Source organism: Stigmatopora argus, chromosome 2 (genome assembly GCF_051989625.1).
Source record: "Stigmatopora argus isolate UIUO_Sarg chromosome 2, RoL_Sarg_1.0, whole genome shotgun sequence".
Taxonomy (NCBI): domain Eukaryota; kingdom Metazoa; phylum Chordata; class Actinopteri; order Syngnathiformes; family Syngnathidae; genus Stigmatopora; species Stigmatopora argus.
In genome coordinates this window covers 9,903,671-9,915,861 of record NC_135388.1, presented here as the reverse complement: position 1 = coordinate 9,915,861, position 12,191 = coordinate 9,903,671, and the positions used below count along the sequence as shown (strand labels likewise).

General features: G+C 39.3%; 1 protein-coding gene across 1 annotated transcript; it reads right to left on the bottom strand.

Moving 5' to 3' along the window:
- Positions 1-1,640: 1,640 nt before the first annotated feature.
- Positions 1,641-8,064, bottom strand: LOC144065729 (fibulin-7). The gene is made up of 8 exons (XM_077588766.1): positions 7,862-8,064; positions 6,242-6,401; positions 5,998-6,168; positions 5,525-5,650; positions 4,755-4,934; positions 4,538-4,675; positions 3,685-3,820; positions 1,641-3,124 (listed from the first exon to the last, which is right to left on the bottom strand). Exons 1-8 carry the CDS (start codon positions 7,928-7,930, stop codon positions 2,761-2,763), a joined length of 1,344 nt encoding a protein of 447 aa, XP_077444892.1. The 5' UTR covers positions 7,931-8,064; the 3' UTR covers positions 1,641-2,760.
- Positions 8,065-12,191: the final 4,127 nt, after the last annotated feature.

Below are 12,191 nucleotides of genomic sequence, written 5' to 3'. Positions count from 1 at the left end.
ACCATCGGAAAAAAAAATAAACACTTGCGACTTCACAACAGCCAAATTTCCGCAAATTTGTTTTACTGTTCTTTACGTAATTGTTTGAAAACCGGACTTTAATGCAGTTCGCCTTTATATTGTGTCCGTTTTAAAGTCCTTGGTACAGTAAAGAATAAATTCTGTACCACGCCTACCCATGTAAGATGTTTTGTCAAATTAGTCCATTTTTTTTAAAGAAACACCATTAAATGACTGAATCTTGTCATTATTCAATTTTGAGTTTGGTAACTGTTTTTAACAATATTAATTTTCGAGTCGTCGGTTGAACTACAATGAAAATACTTTGAGTGTGTGCCCTTATGAATCCGAACAGAAGGTGGCGGTGTTTCTTCGTATTTGAAAAAGCAAAGAAGCTATAAATTAATTAATTAAGTCGTTGCCTGCCATTCACAACGGCAGACATCAAATCGATTTAAACTGGGACTGTCTGGGATGTTTAATCTATTTTGACTGGGAGACCTGCTAGCAACATTATACCGCCGGCCCCTCCCACTCGAAATGGATTGGACATCTAGCCCTGGCAATGGCAGCCAATAAGTAAAATGAATATGCTATAAAAGGTTAAAGGAATTGTGCACAGGAATGGGTTTGCTGTGCAGTAGGCATCTTCCCTTGCATGAATACAGTGCAGCCATACTTTTCAAAGGCAAATCATATTTTTTAAGGTTTAAACAAATAACCAAAAGGCTGGAGAAGACAAACAGGCCGGTGTATGAGCGCTTGAGGGAGACTATTAGTATCTTGTTAAGAAGCAGTAAGCAAATATTTGCAAATAAATGGGAAAGGACACCAGGCCAATCGCTAAAGATTGGCAGGCACTGTTTTTGCCATAGGCAAAGTGAGCGACCGCCCGGGGCGCTATCTGTTTGGGGGTGCACGAGAGCCCACTTTTTTTCTTCAAAATTATACTGCCAGGTGTCTAAACAACACGCCGGGAACCTTTTTGATAAATAGAGCTAAATATTATCCCAAGTATTATATTGTGATTCCACAAGAGAAATGAAGTGTTTTTATGGTTCTGTTGCCAGCCTTTCTGAGTCTGTTTTGTAAGCACTGTTTTTTTTTCTTCCATGAATGAATCACACGGGAGCAAAAGGGAGGTCACACTTGCCTTTCAACTGCAATCGGTGAGTTGTGATTGGAATCCACCGAGAAGGTTATCCGCCCAGGTCGCAAAATTAGCGAAGGGGAAGGAGAGTGAGAGAATTATTTTCAATGTAAATCAAACGTTTAATTCAGTCACTATTTCGCAAGTGGTGAAGAATTATTGTGACTGCTCATCTATAAGAGGTTTTCTTTTGAGCCATCACTCTCCATCTGCCTCTTTTCATAGCTTTTCTAAGGATGACTAACCCTCCGTTCACCAGTGTTGTCATGAGTCAGAGTCAGTCACAGCACGGGGCACCATCAGCACCTGAACACATCTTGTTTGGTGGCAACATTCCCTCACTAACTACTACATACCTTACAGTACTTGTCCTTGACAGTTCTTGATTGAATTATTACACAACATTCACAAACCATTCATGAGGATACTTACAGTATATGTTTTCCAAGACACAAACATACCCTGTTTTACATGAACGGAACCATGAAGGTTATTTTGGCAAATTTGAGCAATACGTTTATTCATGCACTGTTAGAGCATAGTGGCTCTTTGAGGAGTCTGTATTTGGTTGTGTGTTTGGAGAACAGCCCTGCACTGTGGGCTCTTTCGGCACAGAAAGTGTTGCGACAGCCCACACACACTTCTCAGTTCCACCAAAACCAAATATACAAAGGACCTGCGTGAATATTATACATTCTTTTCCAACATAAAAATCAACACAATATTTGTTCACGCAATTTAGTTTTTTTGTATTCATCCATTTTGTAAACTAGCAAGTTGAAAAAGGCTCACATGTTATTGCATACAAGAAAATTTAGGACAAGTGCTTTCATTAGTTAACACTTTTATGTCAAGGTAACCATTTTACATTTGAAAAACTCACACCAACAAACAAAAATGTCACGGAAATTGAATACTAAAAAATAATAATCTCATTTCAATTCACGCTCAAAATTGACTGACATACTGCAGTTGTTGGAAATCTGATCCCATTTAATTGCACTTAGCTAGCAATGTTTTGGGCTGGTGCAGGAACAAAAACTTTTTTATAGGTTTATTGTATATGAAAATAATGGTTATTAGAACAAAAAAAAATTGATCAGTTTGAAGTTTCTATTACTTGGGTAAAAGATGTGTCTGGTGACAGATTTTTTTTACTGAACATAATACATAATATTTTACGTATAGCTGTTTTAACAAAAAAATAAAAAAAATAATTAAATAAACAAAACAGTTCTGATGAACAGAATGTTTCAGTGCCATTGATAGGGATAGATGCCCCATGCATTTGAACTAAGAGGGCTGGTCCTAGTTCAAATACACTGGACATCTATCGCCGTCAATGGCAACCCATGTGCTAATTATTATGGGATAGACATAAATACACAATGAATATTTTTCACTGAATCCATAAAAAGATTGCATTACATTATCATTTCTGTAACAATGTATTATTATTTCATGATAAAGCCCTCTATTACATCCAGCAGTGCAAGAACAGCTATAATGATCACTACATTAAATGCAGTTTTCTGTTTAACCCATAAACCCATAAAGCTACAATTTATTGGTGCAAGTACTGCATATGCTCCTCCCCATCCGTCTTTGTTTCAGAACTCATACGGGGAAACAAACATGGTGACTTTGGTGATGTACCTGCCAAGCTGAACCCGTCTTTCCAGCTCACTCATCTCTACTTCAGCTTCCAGAGTGGCGGGGCCTTGCACAGGGCTGCTCAGCATCAGCTGACCTGTCAGGCGATCCGAACGCTGGACGGTGAAGTGACGTCGAGCTTGCCTTCCACCCAGAAGGGAGAAGCGAAGCGCGTCGCCTATTGGACGCAACGCCGAAACCCGAAACATGACACGGGGAGCCGACAGGTTGGATACAACTGCCAGGTAGTGGTAGGAGTAGGAATTTGGAGCCTGAGAACAAAGCTTGTTATCCACGGGGCAGGGATTACGCTCACAGCGCCTTGAAAGAAAGGATCACAAGCGTTAGTGACATGGCAAAGCTGAAATTGAAACAATGCGAGAGCTGTATCCAATTTTTGTTGTTGTCGGAGAGATAGTTTTACATGGTATTTTATTGCAGTTTTAGTTGACAGCTTCAGTAAAAGTAGAAACTTTATCTTCAAGGATTAAAAAAAATACACAGTTTTTTGTATTGTATCGCCAATAATTTTAAAGTTGTAGGAAAGCGGTCCTCAGAATGTGGTCCAAATAATATCAGTGGTACGTACCTCACAATAGTGTTTCGCAAAAGATTGACTGATTTACATGAGCTACTTTTTAAATGCACCATAGTAAATAATCATGTACAGTACTATTGAATTCCACTTAAGCTACAAAAGATTTGCATTTAATGTCGAACATTCATTGATTCATTTTCTGTACCGTGTATCCTCGTAATGGTTGCCGGAGCCTATCCCAGCTGACTTTGGGCGAAAGGCAGACTACACACTAGGACTGGTCGTCAGTCAGCCATAGGGCGCACCAAGATAGACAATCATCCCCACTCACAATCTCACTTACATTGGTGATGTTTTGACATAAGAAGCGTGAGGGTTTTTCGGACAGTCGACACGAACACACTGGAAACCGCCATATGTGTTGATGCACGTTTGTTCCCTAGTGCAGTTGTTTTGTCTGCTGGCGCACTCATCGATGTCTGCAAAGAGGCAGGAGCCACACAGCGGGCACAAATGTATCATTCATCACCTCTTGTGCGAGGAATCAATTTAGAGGAGTGAACAAATGGACGTGGCGCGCTGCGAGATGCACTCAGGAAAAGAGGCTGTTACCTTTTTGACCCTTTCACGTTAAGGTTACAAGTTCTTTTCGGTGGCAAGGGGTCAGTTGACATCACTAGTAAGTAAGCCATTAATTGTGTTAAATAAAAGACAGCACACCCACCCCTATGCTTTGTTTCATTACTGTTTACCTTTCTGAATATGCAGCCATAGCTTTCTGATGGATTAACTTTTTCTTTAAATACCTATTGGCTGCCATTGTTGCCATCACTCATCAAAAAATATGGCTTCTAACCACTCCCAGGTTAAATGGATTGGACCTCTATTGCCGCCAACAGTAGTGAATAAGATTAAGCAATCGAAAAACCAATAAATATTTTGTGAGGATATGACAAGGTAACCTAAGCAGAACACACTTCAGCTCAAGCGATTGTAGAGAATCTGTATTATCAATTGGAAGGAAATGACTTGATTTAATTTGAAAAATGAAGAAACAGTTCCCATTACCACTAACAGATCCAAATATTCTCTTCCAGGAGCAACAAATTGCAGCTTTCCAAAAAGTTTGGTGCATACCGATATGTGAAAAATATCAACATTCTACAAGACGTAAAATAATCACAACAGAAATGCACCTTTACAGCTGCGTCCATCGCGAGTCACGTTATATCCAGCAGGACAAGTGCAGCGGTAACCACCAGCGGTGTTCACGCACGTGTGTAAACAGAGTTTCCCAGCTTGCCCGTTATGAAACAGCTCACATTCATCAATGTCTGTAACGCATAACGCATTTATCCAATGTAAAAACACCTTGCTTGAGGGTTTAGCTTTGACATGGCTGATTAGTCATACCGGTGCAAGTAGTGCTGTCTCTGCCGGAGATGGTATATCCTGGCTCGCAGGTGCAGTGGGTGGTCCCCTGCACGGTGCTGCACCGTGATGGGCGCACAAAGGAGCCAGCTGTGTCAGCTGCTAGTGTAGCAGCCGAGGCTGGGGATGTAGCAGCCGAGGTGTTTGTAATGGTGGCAAAGACTGAGGAGGAAGTCAGAAAAGGTCATTGGAAGTTGGTGTTAGATTTCACACACTAGCCAAGGACTGATTACACCTTTAAATGGCAAAAAGGGGGAAAAGGCAATATAAAACTAGGCTTCAGAGATCAAGTCTCTTTGTATTCCACAGCTGTGCGCTGGGCAGAAGACAGCCACTCACCCGGAAACTGCCTAGGACTTCAGGCATAAATTCAATAAATCCGACGTTGTGGCTTGTAGTATTGGCTTGTATTGGCAAACTGAACCACTGAGCAGAGTAATCTCCTTTAGTGGACCAGGGAATGTCTGGATTAAAAAGTGTTGTCTCTGGATTTACATAAATCTGTGCTGGACTTTACACTTACACTTCTTCAAGGTGGAACTGTACAATTTAACTGTGGCAGAAGTGTTCCTCTGCTAATAATTGACAGTAACTTATGTCGTGTTTTTCTGTCTCATTTTTACGAATTAAGAAAGAAAATTCATTTGTATTTATTGCCCTGGTTCTGTTTTAGTACCAGTATGAAGGTACTTTAGGCAGGTACCCAATTGAAGACAAGAATAATGATATCGTGACAACACTACTATACATACATGTTGGTACAGGACTTTGGCAGGTTTCTCCTGTCCAACCTTTGGGGCAGAGGCAGTTAAACTGGTTAACGTCATCCAAACATGTTCCACCATTCAAGCATGGGATGGATGCACATTCGTTGACTTCTGTGTGAAGAAAGATACAGACAGAGGTTTGTGGGGGGATGCCACTGTATTTTAAACGGTTGAATTTAGAAAAGTATAATGATGAGAGAAGGGGTAACTGACTAGATCAAATCAGCGGAATTCAATGTTGTCACGTCCTTCTCAGTGAAACTGTTTTAACCCATTTACTGTTCATTATTTCTTTAATATATCAACGTTTACTGTTTAATAACTGGTATTTGTCTGTGAAGACCTCTAGCCTTATTTCCATTTGGGACGATGACTTTGAAAAATGCCAAGACATGAAAGGTAACTATGATCGTTTGTAACCCACATGATGCTTTTGGACAAATATTGGTCGCTCTCACCTTTGCATATCGACTGCTGGCCACTCCAGCTCAGATTTTCCTGACAGATTCTGCTTTCTGAACCCACGAGCTCATAGCCTGGCTCACACAAAAAGTGAACCTCGTGGCCCACACTATGCGATTTGCCCAGTTTTCTGCCATTTGGGGGCACATCAGGTTTTGGGCAGGTGCCTGATAGGAATGATCAATCAGAACATGAACATTATACACAAACAGTATTGTTTTAAGACAGTGTTTCTCTTACTATTGATGGTTCTTGTAGAGTGCTTCCCTGTGCTACTCTGCAGTAGGTTGATTTTCTTTCTTAGGTTGCGTATACTTTGCAAGTAAGAGGCTTCATGAGCCGAGAGAAGTTTCTGGATCTGCTTCAGGGATCCTTGGACTTCCAGTCTGCTTGGACAGTCCTGGAATCCAAATATGAGACCGCAGCAAGTTTAGCCATATATCACTCACTTTAGAAAAAAAGCCTTCACAGCTTATGGTTAGGGTATTTATAGTGCATATATCTATATATATGCACTATATATATCTACATATATACATCAAGAACTGTGAAAAAATATCTGTAAACAAGATCAGTCGCACAAAGACAAATATCACAGGATAGTCCATGATAGGCAGTGAGTGGGTCTGACCAAAAGTGCAGAGTCAATGTTAGGACTAAATCCTTCAAATCAACTGTTGGAAATGCGAGACTATTGAGTGTCAGCGGAGTACAGGCGTGTGCTGTTTGATAATGAAGTAAACATACTTGGATCAAAGTATGTTTGTCCAACTTAAGCATTTGCATGATGAAATGTCTCCTTTCACAAGCGTCTTACTGTAACTCGGAGACTGAATGTTCCCTGTTGTCAGATGTGGTGTGGTGTGGTTCGGTCAAAGATGGCGAGGAAAAACTTATGTAACTAGATGGTATCATGGAAAATAAGAAGATTCAGCAAAACCGATAAAAGTTGAAAATTGAACGTACTGACGTATGCTAGGTCACTCCTCACTTGCTCAATCAAGAGCTGGAACAAAATGTATCGTTTATAAGACTTTTAGGACTTGATCCATGGAAGATTTGCACTCAATTGTGCATGCAAAGAGATGTGATAAATGAGATAATGATAAATGAATTGCTACTTGACTACAGACTACGTATGTGCTAATGTAGGAGTTTGTCTGGAAAATTTCAAACTGTTAATCCCCATTCTTCATGTGCACGTTGCCCTGTCACCTCACGCATGTTTTCAGGCAAACTAAAAATGTGTTTTCCTGCAACAGTTACATAAGAAGAGTCAATATTTGTTGGAAACACATTTCTGATGTGGACAGCAGCGAGGTTTGGAGAAGCTTTGGTCATTAGGGACTTGGCTGGTGTTTATAGCATATTTGTCAAAGGCCTCTTTCTACCACATTTCACATGTACGGTTGACGTTAGCTCAGCGCCTAGGAGGCATGCAGGTATGCGGTACAAAGTCGGTGTAAAGGCCCCCGTCTTGGTCTCTTTTTCCGATGCACAAAAACTAATCTTATACTGTACGGATTTCCTTACAGAGACACACACTGTATATTGAAAGGCACACGGTTGGAATTCACAAGTAAAAGTAGGCCAAAAAAACATTGTCATTTCTGTCAGTTGCAATTAAACTCAGAAGCTTAAAGGCATATTAAAGAGTGACAACTATGTAAATTTTGGTGTATTTATAGGCTGGTGCTAATTTTCTGTGTCTAATTTGTAACCAAAAGCTCTTTCCAAGTTTTCTCTTTCGTTTGTGATGCCAGGCACAAGGCTTCCCTGTACAACTCGCTGAGCAAGGATTAAAATATATAATCTTGAGACTACTATTTTTTTCCATCATTTTCTTCCTAGTGCACGTACCTGTCCAGAGGTTGGATGTAGTGAAATGAAGCCAAGCAGAGAGAAAACCGTTGTGAGTGATACAAACATGTTTCGGCCAAAATCTCAGTCCAGCGTAGAGCCCGCGATGAGATCAGTGATGCCTGAGGAAGCGTGAACTTGGAGTGGGCAGCTCGACAGAGTGCAGGGAGCCCAGGTGAGTGAGACACCACACTTGGCCAGTGGGGAAGTTACTGTGGAATGTTGGCTTTAAGAGCTGAGAGCCAATCAGAGAACCAAGATATGTTCCCTTCGGCTCAACAAACAAATATGGCGTGTACATGTTCAGCGTAGGTTTATTTACACTTTCCTTATGAATAGATGTGCTAGTTCTGGATGGAACATACTGTATATGTAATCTTTAACCTCTCCGAGCCATGCAAATATGCAACTGCTAACACTCCTAAAATACATAAAGCAATGTTTTTCAGGTGATGGGTACACTATGTCGAGATCAAACACCAATTGGACAATCCATCACATACACGCATTATGCTATGACATGTATCGTGATTTTAATACATTATTATCAAGTTTGAAGTGTTAAAAATAAGTACTGTAATTGTAAATCAAAAAAAGAAAATTTGCCATGGCATGGTAACTTCTCACAAAATTATTTTGTTTGTGTTTTTTCTAGGAAAAAAAGCGTTCAACTAGCCTATGCTTGTTTTTGAGATGTGGGAGGAAACCGGAGTACCACTGCAGATTACATGGCTCAAAACATATGCTGCCTGGGTTTGATTGCCACTCGGTGGTGGCGTGGTTTGAGTGCAAATAGTTGTCTGTCTCTGTGTGTGCCCTATGACTGACTGGCGACCAGTCTAAGTCTGCCATTCACCTGAAGTCATCTGAGATGGACTCACATGACCCTGACAAGGATAAGCAGTCTTGAAAATGAATGAATGAGTTACTAGTACTTGCTTAATATAGGGTTAAATACTTGACTATTTAAACACATTACTTTAACTGCCTTTGGTTACTTGTCGTGAAAATAAGAGAAATAAACAAAGTATCACGAGATGGAATTACAAATGTATTCATCACATTGAGAATATATATTTCAATAAATCAATGCCAGTGCTTAGCATTTTTCTATGTTCATAAAAATGGCATTCTGAGTCAAAGAGATAAAAAGAGAGACATAATCCAAGGCAGTCAAATCATATTATTCTTTAAAGTAGAATAACTGGAATATTTTTTCGTTTTGATCATATGGCAGATTAAATGAGTTTTTGCTGTGTTGTTGTTTGCGCGAATAAATTTGGAATTGAGCAATAAAATCAGTTTCCCTACCTTGTGCCTTTTTAACTGCAGATTAAAACTAAATTTTATCTGACAGGTAACAAGAGCACAGTTGTTACAATCAGCGTGATGCTCTTTTTTTCCAGTTCTTGTAACAGCTTGTCTGGAATTGTGCTTAAATTTGCCAGTGATATTTTTTGCACGGGCCATGATGCCTTTTTTCAGGCACATGGCAGGAGTTCAATTCACAGGCAGTGTGAAAATGAGTGGATTGTAACAAGAAGGGGCATATGTGCTGGACAAAATCAGTGAGTTATTACCATTCAAAAGAAGTCAATGTGAAATAATAATATGTATTTTTTTTACATTATAGTAGTTGTTAAATTTTTTGGTTTCTTATTTTTTCTGTTGCCTGAGTTTGAGGTTAAATTGATATTTCTGTATAAATTGTGCGGGAATCAATTATGAAAATCTCAAAGTTGGAGATGTCAATACTATCATCGTGCTACTAAAATTAAATCAGTTCTGAGAAACTCTTACTTAGGTAGAGAAGCAAAATTCATTTCATCAGAATCCAATCGCTCCATCAGAACTGCTACTTTCACGAGTGCTTTCGATTGGCGGCAAAATGTTTGCTTTTATAATCAGAATGAAAATGCAGATAAAGGAATTAATTTTCTCTCATCTCTATTTTCTCTCAATGGACTGTCAAGGCAGTTTCATGCGTGTGAAATGATGTTAGTGCAAACCTTTGCTCAGTTTGTTCTGCATTGCTGCAGGCGAGGTGATAGTGGGGATAGTTCAAATGAAGCTGAAATCAATTATGCTGGCGTGAAGCCTTGTGAGGGTCACAAAATGAATTAATGCCGTTTGATCCTAACGCTTTTTTTTTAAATGGACAAACCATTTGTTTCTTGATTAATGTAAAAGTTGCAGGGCATTCTGTTATACACCTATTTAACTGGCAAACACAATTTGTTTTACCTCATTTTGAGTGTGCAATCCATAACTAGTCTCCATTTTTTACATCATCTTTACTCTAATTGGCCACTTCACTACTTGTTAACAGAAATTTCCAATCGGCCAATCACATGGGAGCAACTCAATGCATTTAGGCATGCAGACAGGGTAAAGCTAATCTGCTGCTCTTCAAATTGAGCATTAGGATGTTGATGTTGACATTCAACTTATCTTAACATAGTGCAAACACTGAAAAACAGATTTATAAAACACTAATGCACATATGGAGAAAACTGTCAGATGAGATTAGAAAATCTATGTTGTTTTGGAAATAGTGAACACAAACTGAGCAGAAACAGTGCAGTGGATAAAACATGCGGACATAATAAAGTGTTTGCGTCCTTTATCCTACCTTGACACTGATGTTGTGTGTCTACATTGCATATTTATATATGACATCGGTGGAATTGTACAGACACTAACGGGTGCTCATTTGAGTGCTAAGTGGTCTTTCACTCATTTCGCTCCCATCATGGTGTTGCATCATGCTAAGTACAAATATTCATTTTATCTCAGGTCTTTCTAATCCTATTTGCGCTCAATAAGGAGAGATAAATCGCTTGGTTATTATCGAATGTAATCTATTACTTCGTTTCACTATCTGAACAACTGTCCACAATGCAAGTGACTGCATGTGGCCATGAATTAACAATGGATTAGCAAATTTGCAAAGCAATGTTTATCCTCTGAGCTTAATATGAATTTTTGTGGCCGAGCCAGCTGTCACTTAGTCATAGATTACATCCTCAAAGCCACCCGTAGAGACTGAGAGCCTTTCTTCGAATGCTCCTCAGCCTCAGAGAACTGTTCTCAACTGATAAGGCAGTAATGAGAAAAGAGGACGTGGATAACCATTCAGCTTTCACAACTGGGCTATTGCAGGTAATTTCTCTTTGAAAACCCTCAGAGGCTGCGTTGGCAGGCTGAAGAGGCATATTAAGGAGCGTTGCTGATAAACACTAAAAAGCTCAAGGTTTTGTGTTGTCTTTGTAAATATGCAGTTTACATTCACGTAACGACAAGAAGAGATTATTGTGTGCAGGAAATTTGAATGTCTTCATTCACTTTCCGCATGAACCAAAAAATTCCAACATTTTTAAAAATGAAAAAATACAACGTTCCTCTTTTTGGACTTATAATTCCCCTGTTTGTGTCTTTCAGAAGCATGTTGAGGTCATACCATCACTCACAGAGACAGGCACTCAAGTTCACTATATCAGCTTTGATATGCAAATCACGCTGGCTGTTGAGAGATTTTATCTTATTAATCTCTTCCCTACTTCCCAAAGCTCCAACGCTTCATTATGAAGTAGAGTGGGCGAGGGGGGAAAAAAGCGTATCTTTAGTGCTTCAGGGCAAAAAAGCCTTTATTAGTCAATTTGCTCATTTAATGGAAAAGTTGAACAGTCGTTGATGAGACCTTGGAGAAGCCAAACAAAGAATAAATACTCTCTCCTTGGCTTTAGTTAAATGCTCATAACCCCACAGGTAATATTTGTCATGCTTTATAATTACATAACTGAGAGGATATAGTATTGTCTATCTGTGATGGGAATTCCACTAATTATACCCAAAAGAAATTCAATATCTCACTGTAGTCCCTAAAATTGTGTGACCATAATGACAACTTTCAAACAACGTTCATGTATTTTGACTTAACGATCTGTGTTACAAAATGTTGACGGATGGCAGTTCGATAACAGACATCTATGTATGTCCGTCAAAGGGAACCAATTAGCTAATTTCCCCAGTGCCAACTCTCTGTTTTAGAGGATTTGATGGATTCTTCAAGGCCCCCCAAATACTATATTTGCTATCGCAGTAGCTGGACACAAAGATGCAATAGGTATTTGAATGAAGACATTTGCACAACACATGTAAACAGACGACCAATATTATTTTGATTTATGGAGTTTGGAATAGGAGCGTGACTACATATGGATTTGTCAAATGCATTGATGTTTATCGTGAGTAATGGTATTGAAACTTGATTATTTGCTACCAGTTTAAATATGGCAGTCATAGTTTAAATTGACATTGAAATGTCCAT

What these genes read in the sequence shown, in the direction of transcription:
- LOC144065729 (XM_077588766.1), bottom strand. Translation starts at nt 7,930, where the DNA reads ATGTTTGTATCACTCACAACGGTTTTCTCTCTGCTTGGCTTCATTTCA. An exon ending in CGATGGACGCAGCTGTAAAG is followed by an intron (nt 3,821 to 4,537) that starts GTGCATTTCTGT and finishes GCCTCTTTGCAG; the next exon opens with ACATCGATGAGTGCGCCAGC. An exon ending in TATGTCAAAACATCACCAAT is followed by an intron (nt 3,125 to 3,684) that starts GTAAGTGAGATT and finishes CTTTCTTTCAAG; the next exon opens with GCGCTGTGAGCGTAATCCCT.